This window comes from Equus caballus, chromosome 6 (genome assembly GCF_041296265.1).
Source record: "Equus caballus isolate H_3958 breed thoroughbred chromosome 6, TB-T2T, whole genome shotgun sequence".
Classification (NCBI taxonomy): Eukaryota; Metazoa; Chordata; class Mammalia; order Perissodactyla; family Equidae; genus Equus; species Equus caballus.
Window position 1 is genome coordinate 42,029,251 of NC_091689.1, and position 17,556 is coordinate 42,046,806.

At 43.6% G+C, this 17,556-nt stretch overlaps 1 protein-coding gene across 7 annotated transcripts in view; it reads right to left on the reverse strand.

Annotated features, from left to right (window-relative positions):
* The window catches only part of WNT5B (Wnt family member 5B), a 97,768-nt gene that overhangs the window by 21,922 nt on the left and 58,290 nt on the right, over positions 1 to 17,556 (reverse strand). The window contains exons 1-2 of one of the 7 annotated variants that reach the window (XM_070270779.1): positions 13,437 to 13,482; positions 11,294 to 11,394 (exon numbers count right to left, since the gene is read on the reverse strand). The exons of 3 other annotated variants lie outside the window; for them this stretch is intronic. In XM_070270779.1, the coding sequence (XP_070126880.1) occupies positions 11,294 to 11,323 (30 nt within the window). In that variant the 5' untranslated portion in view covers positions 11,324 to 11,394; positions 13,437 to 13,482. Of the gene's footprint in view, positions 1 to 11,293; positions 11,395 to 12,456; positions 12,578 to 12,861; positions 12,998 to 13,436; positions 13,483 to 17,556 lie in introns of those variants that run through there. 3 more of the 7 variants (XM_070270777.1, XM_070270778.1, XM_070270782.1) reach the window with 3 other exon arrangements.

A 17,556-nucleotide genomic window follows, 5' to 3' on the forward strand; every position in this document is an offset into this window, starting at 1 on the left:
GTTTCCTCAAGGGTAGAAGGAAGGGATTGTGAGGAGCACAAGACACAAAGGAATTTCTGGAGTACCAGTAATATTCTGTTTCTCAACCTGGGTAAGGGGTACGCAGTGGTTCACTTCATGATAATTTACTAGGTTGTGCATATATGCTCTGCATTTTCTGTGTATGCTACATTACATAACAGAAAACATTTTAAAAAGTTTTTTTAAAAGATTTTATTTTTCCTTTTTCTCCCCAAAGCCCCCCAGTACATAGTTGTGTATTTTTAGTTGTGGGTCCTTCCAGTTGTGGCATGTGGGACGCCACCTCAGCATGGCTTGATGAGTGGTGCCATGTCCGTGCCCAGGATTCGAACCTTGAAACCCTGAGCTGGCGAAGCGGAGAGCTCGAACTTAACCACTCGGCCACGGGGCCGGCCCGCAAAAAACATTTTTAAATGAGAAAAAGTCTTATTAATACCTAATGGTGTGAGGGGATCTTTATATATTTTCTCAGTGGAAAGTACAGCAATAGTTTCATGGAGCACATGACTTTTTTGGGGGGCTTAAAAAAGGGACCTCATACTCAAAAAGAAACCTCTGCCTTAAGCGGATGTTGGAAAATTTAGGCACAGAGACAGCCACATGGGATAACTACCTGAGGGTAGCTGGGGCTGGTGTGAAGGGAGAGGGTGGATGCAAACCTTCCAGGGAGTGCAAGGCCTGGGTTAACTACACGTGAAACAGCAGCCCCATGACGACGCCAGGACCACGCCAGGAGCCGGATCAGCATTTGGTTTCTTCTCTTCTCACTCCTGGAAGTGAGGATCTGGCAAAAGCAGCTTCTGGCAAATCCATCTCTGTCTCACTTTTTTTGGGTCAATTTTTACTATTTAGTCCTGTAGCTAGCTGTTTCTCTTGTGTGAATTTTTCTTCATACTTTTCTCCCTTAAAAATGCTTTTTAAGTAGTCACTGAAGATTAATGCAATGATGTATCCAAGACTTTATCAGAAAATTCCATAACCTTTTAAAAGAATCCGCAGCTGCTCATCTTTTTTCTCAGATCAATTAACGCAGCCTTCCCCTGCCAGCCTTAATTCTTTCTCCCGAGGGTCTCTGTCCCTAGGTCTCTCCGGTTCTTCCTGCCGAGCTCTGCTCAGCGAGTCTTCTCAGCCCTAAGGCTCAGCATGCTTCTGTGTGATCTACTTTCTCCACGGTTCCTGGAGATGAAAGTAAAAAAGTTTTTTTGGAGATGGTATCCCTGTTTCCACCATATCACTTTGGGGCAGTCCTTTGTGAACCCTTATCTCCCGAATAGTCAGTGTCTTTTTTCATTGTGTCTCTAGCTTGGGGGAGAAATAATGCCTTGGGGGTGGGGGATGCAGGGGAGATAGAAGGTGGGTAGGAGTGATGAGATTTCAATTCTGGCCCTCAAGGAAAATGCGGAATTGCCCCTCCTCAAAAATGTGTTTGTCAATCTCCATGATAAATTTCCCACGGCTTGGGAAGTCCAGAGCAAAACGGACCCAGTCACAGTGCAGGGTGGCAGGGACACAGAACCAATCCCGAGACCTCCACACTGAAATCAAGCTCCTAATGTTTCAGAGAGTGTCATCCTCATGCCCGGCTGGAGGAAAGCCCCCAGTGCAGCCAGAGCAACTCCCCAAGACTGCAGGTCCCTGTGCAGGAGCCGCAGCCTCCGCTCACTCCTCTTCTGAGCTGGAAAGGCGGTTTTCTCCCTGGTTACCAGGCAAACTCCGTCAGAAGTCTTATTCTGTGCGGAAGACAAGAAAGAGGAATTTTTCCTTCTCCTGAATCCTGATAAATTAAAATAATTTCAAAATATGCTCTTGAACAAAAGGGAGAAATGTCTGGCCATGATTAGTGTGGTATAGGAAACTATCTTAGAAGCATGGCAGCCACGCTACAGACTTTGTTTTCCAGGGGTTTGGAGAGTTGAGGGCATCTTGTGCTACCAAGTAAATGTGTTCCTGTTTTTGCAAACTGAACCATATTTTAAAGGGACTTGGGGAAAATTGTATATTTTAAAAAGCAGGGATCACCAACTGGCAGACAACCAAATCTCTTTGGCTAACACAACGTTTTTAAATTTTTGGAATATGAATACACTGGGGGGGCAGTGCACAGTCTCTCTAATTTTCCAAAATCCCCACTGTTCTCTGTTGCATTTCTCCTGGCTACTTCATACATTCATTTTGTTTGTCAGGTGCCCAAAGGCTGTTGCCACTGTTATTTAAAGGAATCTTGATACATGTATTATATATCGTAATTATATTACATATATTACATATATAATAGTCCTTTTACTATATGAATAATCACTCTGAACTATTGCTAAATCTGGATTTGCACATATGGGGTTTCCTGAAAGCAGTTATACTGGTTCTTCTTTTTCCTAAACAATTCTATAATTTCATTCCAGAAACAAAGTTCAGACGACAAGTTCCTGCTTCACCTTATTCCAGTCTTCTTGGTCTCTTGAAATCTTCCTGAAGCTGCCAATCTTCTGCTTCAGAAATTGGCAATTTCCCTTTGGAAGAATAGGATAGTTATTTCACTTTCCTAAGTCAGTGGGAGAGGAATATCACAGTGTGAAGCACAGCAGAGGCAGCAGCCCTGGGCCTGCAGAGGCCTTAGACGACGAGTGCCAGGCCATCCTCTAGCCATCGTCAGTCAGCACACGCCGCCAAACGGTGAGGGACGGCTGTGGCCGCATGGGCTCCCGTGGCCCAGTGGGAAAGGAGAGACTGCAAGCTAATTCTCCCTGTGACTTACTGCTCACGCAGAAATGATACCTGGTATTTTATTTGGGGGGAAACCAGTAACTCTAAGTTCCGTGGGTCTGCCTATTGCTGCCACTAACTGTTGCCCCGATGTTTCAAACTGATCCTTAGATTCTGCTGTGCAAGAGTTCCTAAATCCTCAGAGGGAAGTCGCGCCAGGCAGCTTTCTAATGAAAACCCCTGGCAGACAGAGTTGAGGCCCTCTCAGGTGCCGCCCCACTGCCTTCCTCACCGGATGAGAACATTCACAGCCACACTGGCCCCTATTCTCATCCACCCTTAGTCAGTGCTAAGACGCGCACGTTTCCTTTGCCAGAACTAGAGTTGCTGCCGGCAGTCTTCAGACCAGGTTTGTGGCTCTCACACATTCTGGTTTTTGGAATGAAAAATTCTGCAGCTGCGCCCAGAAAAAGCATGATCACCAAATTCAGGCCTGGGCAAGGTCACAGGGGCTTTTGGTTCACCGCTAAGATTCTTCCTTTTCTTTCATGGCTCTGCCAGGCCTCTTTCCACAGGGCTCCCAACCCTCTTGCCGAGTTGCTCCCATGACAGCCTGCCTGCTCTCCCAGTAAAGGCTGCAGTGATGGAGGCCAAGCCTCAGTCTGCGATGCCTCAATGACGAGCTCTGAGGAAAATGAAGGTGCCACACAGATGGCCCCTGGCAAGCAGCTCACATTGAGCATCCGCTCACTAAAGGTTCAATGTTCATCATTAAACAAATATTTATTGTGAGCCTACTGAGCACCTAGCACTATATAGGAGATTACAATAAACTAATAAGATGCTAGTCTCCTAGGAACTCAATGTTGCTGTGCTGTCCAACGGAGTAGCCACTGGCCACATGTGGCGATTTACATTTGAAATGAGTTAAAATGAAATGTTCAGCTCCTCAGTAGCAGTAGCCACATTTCAAGAGTTCAATAGCCACATGTGGCCAGTGGCTATTGTTCTGGACAGCACAGATTATAGGGCATTTCCATCATCACGGAGAGTTTATGGGTGGGGCTGGTCTGGAGCAGAAGCCAGGCCAGAAAACACCACCACTCGTGTAGATCAAAAGCTCCACTGGAAATCCCTTATTTCAGTATGGTGTAATAAGGGCCAATGGAGGTAACATGCAGGATACTCCCGGCACGTGGGTAAGGACAACTTACCCCCCTACCAGCCAGGGAGATCAGCATTTTCGATTCCAATGACAACCTCCCCTTCGCATCCTTATACTTAATTGTTAGGCAAAGCAGACACTAAGGAAGTTGGGAGCAATTTCCCATTATCAAAGCTAAACGGGTAGATATTTTATATTGCTACTCAGAGTAAAAGAAAAAATTAAGACCCAGTGACAACGTCAGAAAGTAATTTAAATGGAATTCTTTCTGTGACTGCAATTCAAAGCAAGAAATGTTATTGAACATATACTAGGTCTCACTCAGAGACAAGAGAAATTCTTATAACCTTATAGGGGTGAGGCAAACAGGGACGAGATTACAATATTTAGCAGCACAATACGTTATTATGGAGGTGCCAATTGCTACCCATTGTTATCCTAATAATTACATCCAATTATTAGTCCTAAGAAAGACTAATAATTCAAGCCGCCGGCCCCTTGCCCAAGTGGTTAAGTTCATGCGCTCTGCTTCGGTGGCCCAGGGTTTTGCCGGTTTGGATCCTGGGCACAGACATGGCACCGCTCATCAAGCCATGCTGAGGCAGCATCCCACATACCAGAACTAGAAGGACCCACAACTAAAAATACACAACTATGTACCGGGGGGCTTTAGGGAGAAAAAAGAAAAAATAAAATCTTAAAAAAAAAAAAAAAGAGAGACTAACAATTCGAAAGGAGGGGATGCTTCAATGGAGATGGTATTTGAACTTGTCCCTAAGAGGACAGGCAGGATTCTCACAGGTGGAGATGGGAGAGTCAGACCCTCCCACTGGGCAAAGGTGCAGTCTTAAAACGCATGATGCATTTTGAGAACAACAAGAAAATCATACAAGAATTTCATGTCCAAAATTCAACTATAGAAAACAGAGAGAGAGAACCAAAGCCAAAATTCAAAGAAAAACAGAAGTCATTAATCCTTGGTGAAGCAGGACGTTCACACTGGGACCCCTTCATGGAAGACCCTGCAGTCCCACCAAGGAGTCTGGGCTTCATTCTGTCGTGTGCAGGAGCCATCCAAGGCATTTAAACAGGAGAGGCACCATCAGATCTGTATTCAGGAAAACTGGCGATAGTTTGCTGGTGATAATGCTTGATGGAGCATGGAGAGTCTAGAGGTTGGGAGCCCAGCCGGGAGGGCTAATCCAGCAGAAACATGATAAGGGGCAGAACAAGAGCATTGTCAGCCTGCATGGAAAGCAGGGGAGGAGGTGTGGTCTGTGCATTATGCAGCCAGGAGAATGACAAATGTTAGCAGTGGGAACCAACCCCCAGTACAGGCCCTCAGACCACCTACCTTTGGTCACTACTGAATGGAAATAAAGAACACTGATGGTAGTATAGCCACACGTGGTTTCGGGGAGAGCCAACTATTTTTGCGCTCATCTCCAAGGCCACATTAGGTGGTTGGAGCAGGTTTGATCTCCATGGGATCTGACCATCTTGCAAACACATGTCATTGATCAGAAAGGGTCACCACTACTGAAAAAACAAACAGCTTGAAGTACATATGCCACCTAGGATGAGTCAGCAGAAATAACTTTATTAAAATTAACAGAAAATTATAGTTAATCGTAGAAATAATTATTAACAACTTCGTCATTCCTGGGTATTCATGCACTTGTCTAAGAAGTTACTTCACCTTCATATGCCGTTGCACTAAGATGTGGTCACATGACAGTTCTTTCTTTTTTTTTCTTTTCTTTTTTTTGTTAAGTCTTCTTAATTTACACATTGTACGTGAAGGTGATAGGAACAAGCACTGTCTGTTTTTTTTAAATTTTTTTGAGGAAGATTAGCTCTGAGCTAACTTCTGCTGCCAATCCTCCTCTTTTTGCTGAGGAAGACTGGCCCTGAGCTAACATCCGTGCCCATCTTCCTCTACTTTATATGTGGGACACCTGCCACAGCATGGCTTTTGCCAAGCGGTGCCATGTCCGCACCCGGGATCCGAACCGGCGAACCTGGGGCTGTCCGCTGAGAAAGCGGAACGTGCACACTTAACCGCTGTGCCACTGGGCCGGCCCCATGACTGAGTTCTTTCTAACGGAATGTTAGAAGAAACGATGTCTGCAACTTCCTGGCCCAGCCCATAAAAACCTCTGATGAGCACTCCTCCATGCTCTCTTTCCTTCTGTCAGCTTGATGCACACAAGCATGGTGGCCTTCAAAGTAAGGGCTAAAGATAGAGTCAAGACAGAAGCAGCCCAGATCTCAAAAGTACCACTTGGAGAACTGCCTGCCAATAAGGAACATGCACTCTGGTTTTTACATGGGCTAGAAATAAACTTCTATGGTTTTAGAGCCAATTTACATTTGGGCGTTTATTTACCACAGGAGCTAGCAGTACCTTAACTAACACAAACTCTTACAACCCTTATGCTACTTTGTATTAGACTCATCTATATACTTCTTAAAGATCCCCCTTTTTGGACTATAAACACTATTTTTTTAAAATATTTTTTATGTCCTTTTTCTCCCCAAAGCCCCCCAGTACATAGTTGTATATTTTTAATTGTGGGTCCTTCTAGCTGCGGCATGTGGGACGCCACCTCAGCATGGCCTGACGAGCGGTGCCATGTCCCCGCCCAGGATTCGAACCAGAGAAACCCTGGGCCACCAAAGCGGAGCACGTGAACTTAACCACTCAGCCACAGGGCTGGTCCCCTAAACACGTTATTTTTATTTGTAGTTGCTCAAGTGTTTTCTAACAAAGACTATCAAAGGGATGTCGATTATGGATGGATTGGATCCTCACTAAAAATATATAGAGGCATCCAGACACTCAGTCATGCAAGGACAAAGAGTCAACGGGGAAATAATGCCTGAATTCCTGTTCTCTGGGGTCTATGACATTTTGTGTCTAGAAAGACAGTAAAGCACAACATCCTGGAGGTATTAAAAGAGAAAAAAAGTTTACTCATATTAAGTGATTCACCTACAGTGAGATCTAATAATAGCACATCATATTTACTAATGCAGTTCCAGCTCCTCAGAACTGTGTGACCCTGGACAAGTCACACAACTGCTCTGGGTCCCCGATTTCTCAATTAGAGAATGAAGGGCTGAACCACAGAATCCGTAAAGTCTTTTGCAGCCCTAACATCTCTGGCATCTCAATCAATCAATCGGTTAAACTGGCTCATTAAGTTTATTGGGCAATTTATTACTCTTTCAAGATAAATTATTTTTAAAATGTCCAGCCTTTAATGAAAGTAAAGCCTAATAAAACACTAAACTAAGTTTTAGTTTTACGTGGCAAAAGTTAATTGAGATATTTGGATAGCATCATTTAAAAAAAATCTTTTTTATGATAGGTAAAAAAATGCTCTCTCATTTTATACTGCAATGTCTTTGATTATTAGTGAAGGCATACACTTCTAGAGGTTCATTAGCCATTTGTACTTCCTCTTTCAGAGGTCATTTAGTTTTAAGATGAGAACACTGCAGGAGGATCACAGGAGAGGCTGCGACTGCCTGCGTCTTTCAGCCGGCAGCCAGCTAAAGGGGGTTAAGTATCTTGCCCAGAAGTGTCACCAGCTCAACTGACGGAATTGTAGGACTCCTAGCACTGGTTCAGCTCTGTGCCTCCCAGAGTATGCCTGCCTTTCATTATGTGTTCAATTCAATGGAATAAAAGTGGCTGCAGGCATAGCATTGTGGGGTTCCATATTTATTCTCTTTCTGTGACAGCCGCATCCAATTTTCTCAGCTGAGAAGTCAAGGGGGTTACAAATTCCACGCAGGACCTGGAAATCCAGCTGGGCTGTTTGAGTTTCTTTCTACTCCTCCATGAATAAAGATTCTACAGAGCAGCCCTAAACAAACAATGCTGCCAATGATGTGTGAGGCGGATGGGTCCTCCAACTCCACTGGCCAGGGAGACACTGGCTTTGCCTGGCTAACTCCAGCACAAAAATTTGTTTTTGCCAAAGAAACCCTGTAACTAGACATGCGCTGAAGTCACAGAGAGAGCGGAAGTGTTGAATCGGAAGACATTTTTTGGCTTTGTTGCTTTTCCAAACCTCACAGTGCTCTGTGGCCACAGCACTGCCCTGTGTGTCTAGGTGCCACAGTGCATGTGCAGCAATTCCACCGATGGAAAACTCTCTCCTGCCATCTGGGTTCTATCAGCAAAATAAAACAACACTGTTGGCTTCAAAAGCATTTAGAAACTTAGTTTTAAAAAATAGATTTAAAAAACTGACAGAGAGGGAAATTCTAACGAGGATCCTCTGCAAAAAAATGCCCAGTAGCTAGTGTCCCCGAGTTCAATCAAGGAAACATTAGCAGGAGTGCTGTCAGATCTTAGCCACTGGAGCAAGAATACGGAGGAGCATTCTTGATCTTCGGCAAAGGGCCTCATCTTTGTGGATGTCACTGTCTGTGATGGCAGTCCCAGGCAAAGACAGCTGGATCTGAAGCTCTGTTATACCACAAAGAAATGTGTGTCAATGGCAGACAGCATTGCCAGGGTTTCCTTGTCTTCTTGGCTGCATAAGAGAAGGTGCATTCTTTTCTCCTTGTATGTAGCACATCCACTCCACCACAGAAAGCCTATGCTATGGGTGCACTCACAGATGAAAGCAAAAACAGGAATGCGTCCCAGTGACAATTTCCAGCTTCAAATGACCGGACGTCTTGGAAAATTTCGGTGGTAAAATAAGTTCATGTTTCTGTGAAGAGAAACCACACACCCAACCCTAAAAGCCAATATCAACAACCAAAAAGTCAATGGAAAACAGCACAGCATAACACAGCAAGTATAATGTGACCTGATTTGGTTCAGCAGGGAACAACATGGAATGGTGTGCAGCGAATGATAAAATTACTGCATGTTTCCAACATTAAGAAAATATGCTCAAAGACTGAGGCAAAAACAGAAATGTCTATGTGTTCTCTGTCTCAGCTCCTGCCTGATTCCAGGTTGCTCCCCACGACAGAGTCACTGATCTAGTCTTTAAAACAAATCTTCCCTCTCCCCTTTCTCTCTCACTCTAGTCCTCACCCCCAAAACATACTAACCAAAGAAAGATTATCAGAATTAAAGCCAACATTTATTGAGTGCTGACTGCATACACTGTACTAGGGGCTGAAGGATGGGGCTGAGCAGAGGCCTGCCAGTGAAGAGTAACAAAGAAGGAAGGACCCTTCTTTGCAGTAGGAAGAGCAGCCAGGCCGGGAAGGTCCAGGAGAGAGTGTCAATCACAGGCGAGAGAGGGTGGCAGGGCTGAGCGTAGAGTTCCCACCCCTGTTAAATTCTGGGCAGCGCTGCTGCAGAATCTCTGCCTGTTCGGTTAGCCTGTTAAACAAACAGAACTTGTGACAATTTGTTTGCAGAGAAGTAAACTCCTTGACCCGTTAAACCCTCTCTGACTTAAACAAACAAACAACTTTTTCATCGAAACAGAACATACATAAAGCAAAATGCGCAAATCTTAAATATACAGCTTGATGAATTTCTGCATTTGAATACACCCACAAAACCACCACCCAGATCAAGTACCATCTAACCATGAAGCAAACCAAACCGGAACGCTGCAGAAAAATGCAGGCACAGACTCCAGGTGGATCGCTAACATGCCTTCACAAGTGCTTTTACTACTGTTGTTGATTTTATTTTGATGTTTAGAGATAGTTTACTCTCTTCTCGCGGGGTGAGGGGCGTCCACTTTAGCCGGCTCAAGGAAACACTCCCCTAGCAGGCACACAGACACTCATTAGGAGGGAATTTTCTACTTGTTTAGGGATCTTTCAGGATCCCTAATATTTAAGAAATGCTTAAGAAAACATTCAGGCTTCAACCTACTGCTGCCAAGTTTTTGCATCCTTATGTTTAGCAACAGGGTGTGAAGAAGTTTAACTTTTATGTGTAATCTGGGTGCTTTCTCTTGCAGAACACCACAAACTTGATCCCTGCCAACTTTTTTCTTTTGCAAGCCATTTCTTTTCCATGGTAGAACAGCAGTGGTAAACAATGTTATTTTCATGTCTTTAATTCTACCTTTTCCAGCTTTGTCTTAGAATTTAAAAGAAAAGGATAAAAAAATAAAACTTTTTTTTTTTGAGGAAGATTGGCCCTGAGCTAACATCTACCACCAATCCTCCTATTTTTGCTGAGGAAGAGTGGCCTTGAGCTACCATTTGTGCCCATCTTCTTCTATATTTTTATATGTGGGACACCTGCCACAGCATGGTTTTAAGAGCCATGTGTAGGTCCGTACCCAGGATCCGAACCTGTGAACCCCAGGATGCCAAGGCAGAGAGTGCAAGCTTAACTGGTATGCCACTGGGCTGACGCCTTGATTTTTTTTTAAAGAAAAACAAAACAAACAAAAACTCCCTCAGCTTGGAACACGATCCATGCATTAGAATTGAACAATCAGCTCTCTCCCAGAGCTATGGATAATTTAAGATGATCTGATATTAACCAGGCAATTCTTTATGTTGGTCAAGGATTAAGAAGTGCTCAAATTTTAAGCAGTTACTATCTTATACTATAGAACACAGAAAAATTAGTTAGCATATTAATTCATGTAGTAGTCACAACTTTCTATCAGTTTTTGACACCTCACAGGATGTTTTTAATAAATGCTATATTTATATTGAAGATTATAATGGTCAGGACATTAAGTGTAGCATAAGGAAGCACACATGCGATTGCTATAGTGGAGGTTACAGACCACGACACGTTGCTGATGAAATCACAGGGCAAGCTCATTCAAGTTTAGCTCTGCTAGCTAGGACAATTTCTTAGTTTATATATTATTTTTCAAAGTGTACCAAACTTTTTATTTATTTATTTATTTTGAGGAAGATTAGCTCTGAGCTAACATCTGCTGCCAATCCTCCTCTTTTTGCTGAGGAAGGCTGGCCCTGAGCTGACATCTGTGCCCATCTTCCTCTACTTTCTATGTGGGACGCCTACCACAGCGTGGCTTTTGCCAAGCGGTGCTGTGTCCGCACCCGGGATCCAAACCAGCGAACCCCGGGCTGCCAAAGTGCAACGAGTGCACTTAACCGCTGCGCCACTGGGCTGGCCCCCCAAACTTTTTAAATTTATAGATATAAAATCAGGAAAATGCAGAACCAGGCTCAAAGAGGATCCCAAAGATTATGTTTTCCATTTTCACAAGCACTTGAACAGTCACTGACACGCCGGGGTGACACACAGAATCACTCTACTTAAAATGTCTACTTTTCCTCCCTTATCGCAGTTCTATCAATTAGCAATCCTAATCACTCAGTAGCATAAGTGATCAAATTTCTATGTGCTTCTGCCAAGGTCTGATTATCCTTCCAATTGCACACAAGTTTACTGAAACATCAAGGGTGTGGGTGAGTGTGCACCTGAGTGAGAGATTCAAAGACGTTCCACATGTCACAGGAGAGATGGACTCGATCTCGATCGTTCCCAGGGCCCTGAGAAAGTCACTTCTTTATTCTGTGCCCTATTTTCTCCATTTGTGGGAAAAAAAAAAAAAAAAAAAAGCACTGTCATTAAATGTCTACATAGCGCTCTGAAAGCTTTACAGGGAAGGTGTCATGTTTCGTTATTATGCCAAAATGTTGACAACTCCCATTTAGATTCCCTCAACCAGCTAAATAAAGGAATTTTTTTTGTGTAGTGAGGGAGGTTGGCCCTGAGCTAACATCTGTTGCCAATCTTCCCCTTTTTGCTTGAGGAAGATTGTCCCTGAGCTAACATCATCCTCGCCTGGGATCCAAACCTGCGAACCCCAGGCCACTGAAGCAGAGCACACGAATTTCACCACGGGCCGGCACCATCAAGGGATTCTTCATGCTTACAAGAGTAGACACTAAATACTTGAGTAAGTAACTTGAACATTTTGAGTTGAACGTTTTGGCCTTAAACGGTAAGTGAAATTTAAAAATAAAACAACAAACAAAGAACCTCCCTGAACCCTAGGTCTCAAGACTGAGACAAGTTGTTCCAACGTTAGAGAAAGTTTGGACAGCGTTTTCCTCCTGTTTTCACGTCCCTCACACAAGGGCGGAAAGCCAGGGCCCGGTGTTACTGGCATCTTTGGGAATAACTCGCATTCAGGAAAGCAGCAGTAGCACATGATATGAAGATCTGATTTTTATCTCCTAACCCTCTTCTCTGGGGTGTGAAGAGTTAACACGAAGAAGACTGAGATTTTGCTTTTTAACCCCTTGAGATTCTGGCTATTTTTTTAAACGTTTAACCCTATCCTCTTGGCAGAAAGGGGACCTGGCTGTGAACTCTGCAGCGGGGCGGAGCCCTAAGACTCCTCTGGGTCTGGCGTTATGTAAGAAATTTAAATGCTCTGGTTCATCCAAATAGAACTTTCCAGCAAAGCCTGGCTCAGAGCCAGCAACTTTTCAAAAGGGAATAACCTTCAGACTCCGGCCCAGTAAGGCTTTAGACCGCAGAGTTCAGGCCTGATGTGGTGCGACAAACCAGCGCCAAGGAAGACTGATTTTGATCCCCTCCTTGCCTTTGAAATATTTATCAAGATATGACAAACCTATGAGGATCCTGGTAGAGATGGCCTTTTCTGGCAGAGACTCAGCCTCGGGCCATGGAGAAGCAGCGAAGCCAGCTGTCCTCCAGGGAGGCAGAAGTTGGGAATTTAGCCAGTCTCTAGAAGTTAGTCACACAGCCTTGCCTACTGCTCTTGCAAAAGAGAACTGAAACCGGTTAAAAATATCCCTTCTCCACTCCCACTTCAGCCCTCTGTCTTGAAGCTCTGGAAAGAACTCCAAATGTAGTAACTGTCCCGTCCCACAAATACAAAACGGTCCTGAATAAAAATCGACGCGCAGGAGCCTCGATTGAGACTGGCTTCCTCGGCTCCTCTCTCCCGATGTCCTGCCTGTCCTGTTTCCCCCTTCCTCTCCGCCAGCAGACTAACAGTTCTTTCTGGGAGTACCTTCCCTCTCTTCAGATCCTGCCATCCTCTTCTTGACCTCGGCCACACTCCTCTTTTCTCAGCACCACCCCTCCATGCCAAAATCTCCCTGAGATCCTGCTCACTGAGTCTCATTCGGAAGAGCGGTCACCGACACCAAGAGTGGGCTGCTTCACAGATAAAGGGCTAACAGGGAAGTAACCACTAGAGGGTGACACGATTACACACAAGCACATTCCCTTGGGATTCAACAAGGCCAGAGCCAGCCAGGCACCCAGCTGTGGGCCGAGAGGTATAAAATGGATATCAGCATGTCTACCCACAGTGTGCCCACTCACACAGGCACCCCCTCACCCCTCTCAGTCATACACACGGGCGTGCGCGCACACACACACACACACACACACACACACAGTGACCTACTCTGGTTAGCAAATCAACCAGGGCCTTCAAGGGTTTCCCATGAAAGCCACAACTCACCATGGCCCAGTAGTGCTCACAGCACAGCTCGCTCACTGTTGACCACTGCTCTCATGAACCCTTTATTTGGTGTCAGACAGAAACCACATCCTAGCAAGGTGGAATGATAAACTTACATCGCTCAGGCGGCAAAGCACAGTGGTTTAGAATGCAGTCTCTAGATCTAAACTACAGAGTTCAGACTGCAGTCCTGCTAGCTGTTCGGTCTGAAGCCAGTTACTTCCCTGCAGCAGTCTCCTCATCTGTAAAACGGAGATAATGATGGAAACTTCTTCACAGGTTGTGTAGGTTAGCTGTTGTGAAGAATAAATTCATATATGTAAAGACCTTAAAAGAATGTCTAATGCACAATAAATGCTCTATAAATATTAGCTTTTCATGGCGGTCAGGGACTGTATTAGGAGGTTACTCGCATTATCCCATTCAATCTGCACAAAACTCCCAAGATTGGAAAATCGCTAGTCCCATTTTACAGACAGGAAAACCGAGGCTCCAAGAGGTTAAATAACTTGTCCAAAGTCACAGAGCTAATAAATGATAGAGTCAAGATTTTAACCCACAATCTGCCTAACCACAAAACCCATATTCTTTTCACTATGTCACTGGGGGAAAAATTCAGTCTTCATACCAGAGGACTAAAAGACAAAAGATGGGGGGAAAATAAACCAATATAGTTTTTTTTCTATATCACTTTTATTTTACTAAAAAGGGAGAGCCTTTAAGAAGTATAATTTATCAAAAGTTTTAAAGCCTGAGAAAGAACACTGGGGAGGAGGAGGTCGTTCTGCCAGTGGTTCTCAGTGCTGCGGTCTCAGGTCAGCAGCATCGGCATGACCCAAAAACTTGTTAGGAATGCAGATTTCTTGGGCCCCACGCCAGACCTTCTGACTCAGGAGCCTTCAAAGTTATTCTGATGCCTCCTCAGGCTTGAGAACCAGTGCTCTAAGCAAAAGACAGGTGAGAGGTGGCAGGAAAAATACAGGTCAAAGGCAACAGGCTGGATGTGTGTCTGGCAGAAGAGGAGTGTGGCCTACTTCTTGATCGAACGAACTGCTACTCTTCCTGACTTAGGGAGGAGAAAATGAGGTGCCAAGAGATAGACAGCTTGCTCGAAGTGAAAGATCATTTTAGTAGGCTCTTGCACTTTTGCTGTTTCCGCTCCTTTAACCTGCACATTTCTTAAAAACAGGAAATAACGTTTAAAAAATGTACTTCTCAGCAAATGTGTACGTGTACAACTGTGGGGCACATCTGTGTGGGGTTTCTTCACGGCGCATTTATAAAAGAAAAAACAAAAATGGCATTTTTTAAGATCCCTACTATGTGCCAGCTTCTACACTGGGCCTTCTTTTCTCATGGATTTTTTTTTCTCAGTGAATTCTCATAACAGCTCTGTGAACAGGAATTACTTTCATTTTATAGATGAGCAAATTTAAGTCACATTGCCACAGGTCACGCAATATCATGGGAGAGCTAGGATTCCCATGCACGACTTCAGACTCCAAGTCTGGTGTAAATCTAGCTCACCATCTTGCCTTGGGGACAGAGGTGTGCTAAGGAGCCCTCACGTCACAGGCACTTGAGGGAGACCCACAGGGAAGCCGCCCTGGCAGCAGGGCCTTCCCAGGGCCCAGGCAGGACACTCTGAACAGCTGCCCCTTTCCCATCGCTGCCTATGTGTACCACCTAGCTCTACTGTCAGAGAGGGATGAACTTGGCACATGAGGAGAAAGATCTGATTGAAAAATAATTTCTTTCAAGGCAGTCTTGGTTGTAAAATCAGCAGCAAAAGTCCAAACCAGGAACTAAAAATTTCTAATTTCACATACTGAATTCCAACTACAGATAAACAAGAGTTAAAATAAAGTTTCCTTATTTGGGGGAAAAAAAAAGCTAAGAATTCTTCGAAAAAATGATTTTTAAAATTCACCTGATTGATGCCTCAATATGGAAGAAGCATAACAATGTACGACAATTTATGGTTGCTGTTACAGTCTTCTTATTTTTTTCCAAACCAGTAAGGAAAAGCCAGCCGTTCTCTAAATGACTTTCCACCCTCCGTAATGACCTTCCTCCCATCAACACCTATCCACATTCTAGGCTCCCTGAGGTGGTCCTCCAAGCTGAAGACATTTTATGTATAAAATCACTCTGTTGGCACTTACACCACTCACTAATATGGTCACTACCAGCAGCTATTTTCTAGTTCATTGCCGTGTCCCAAGTTAACGACAGAAACACCGCTCATTGTCGTCTAGCCGGGAGCACAGAGCAGTGCACGTGAATCCTATTAACACTTCCTCAACCACAGAGTGACTGCAGACCCACCTTTCTAAGTGTTCAAGGCCCTGGAAATGGCTACATATACAACACAGCTTATTTTTTTAGGGTTGTCATAGCTACCTGTTTTGTAATAGGTACCTAGGTGTTTGTTAATATTAACAGATAATAGCTGACATATGCAATTATTCTGTCAAAATATTTCTAATCCTTTGATCAAGCGCCTGAAAATATATTTTAGAGTTCACACTCAAAAGCTGCAAATTACAAATGGCAACTCCATTTCCACAGGAGAGGAAGGGCGTGCCCATTCATCTGGGGATGATTATTAATAGCACTCCCTTCCACTCGCACGAGTTGGACGAGAGCATGTGCGGCCATGCTAAGGAGAGAGCTCAGATCTCAAACCTTTCTTTTTACCGTGGTGGATAAAAGTCCATGTTTACAGGATACAGCAAACTAATAATTTGGGAGAGAGTAAACAAATATTTTAGGGTGTTCCTGGCGATTTGTTGATTTGAGAACAATTTTCACATATTTTTTCCTACTTATTTACATCTTTATTTCAAAAGTTTGATCTGTTTACATCTTTTCATTCTTAATTGCGGTAAAATACATATAACATAAAATTTACCATCTTAGCCATTCTAAAGTATGCAATTCAATAGTCTTAAGTATATTCACATTGTGTAACAAATCTCCAGAACTTTTTCATCTTGCAAAACTGAAACTCTATACCCATTAAACAACTCCTCATTTCCCCCTAGCCTCTGGCAGCCACTGGTCTATTTTCTGTTTGACTTCGACGACTTTGACTTTTAGTAGACTTTGACTACTCTACAGACCTTATGTAAGTGAAATCTCACAATATTTGTCTTTTTGTGACTGACATTTCACTTACTATAATATCCTCAAAGTTCCTCTGGGTTGTAGCATGTGACAAGATTTCCTGCCTTTTTTAAGGCTGAATAATATTCCATTGTATGTATAGACCACATTTGGTTTACCCATCCGTCTGGCGATGACAGACATTTGGGTTGTTTCCACCTTTTGGTTATTGTGAATAATGCTACGAACATGGATGTACAAATAGTTCTTCAAGATTCTGCTTTTATTTCTTTTGCATATAAACCCAGAGTAGAACGGCTGGATTATACGGTAGTTCTATTTCTAAGTTTTCGAGGAATCTCCATAGTTTTCCACAGTGGCTGCATGATTTTACATTCCCACTAACAGTGCATCAGGGTTCCAGTTTCTGTACATCCTCACCGACACTTCTTATTTTCTGTTTTAGTAATAGTAGCCATCCTAATGGGTGTGAGGTGGTATCTTATTGGGGTTTTGATTAGCATTTCCCTAACAATTACTGATGCTGAGCATCTTTTCATGCTCTTATTGGCCATTTGTATGTCTTCTTTGGAGAAATGTCTATTCAAGCCCTTTGCCCATTTTTTAATAAGGTTATTTTGTTGTTGTTGTTTTTGCAGTCAGTGAATCAAGTCCTCACTCTCTCATCTGCAAAATTCAGGAGGTGCTCTCCTGCTTAGAAATACTTAGGATAGAGAGAAGGTTGCTCTCAAGCAATCCTGAAGTTGGAAAGTAGTTGGAAAGGCACCATTTTATAAACCTCAGATATCCATTGCTATTGACGGTGCAGAACTCTTGGAGAAGTTTGGACATTTATGAAGTCTTTCATAAAGATATGATATTATTGTTATTGTTCTCCTTTATTTCAGTTCCACAACATTGACTGAGTGCCTCCTACATAGCAGGCGTTGTGCCATGAGTGTGCTAGAGTTAATATAACACACACTCAAAATATTTTAGCTCCATTGATCCAACACCCACCAGCTAGATTCTGGGTCACTATTTTTGGATGCATATATTCCTTTTTTTTCCTTAAAGATTGACACCTAAGCTAACATTTGTTGCCAATCTTCTTTTTTTGTTCCTCTT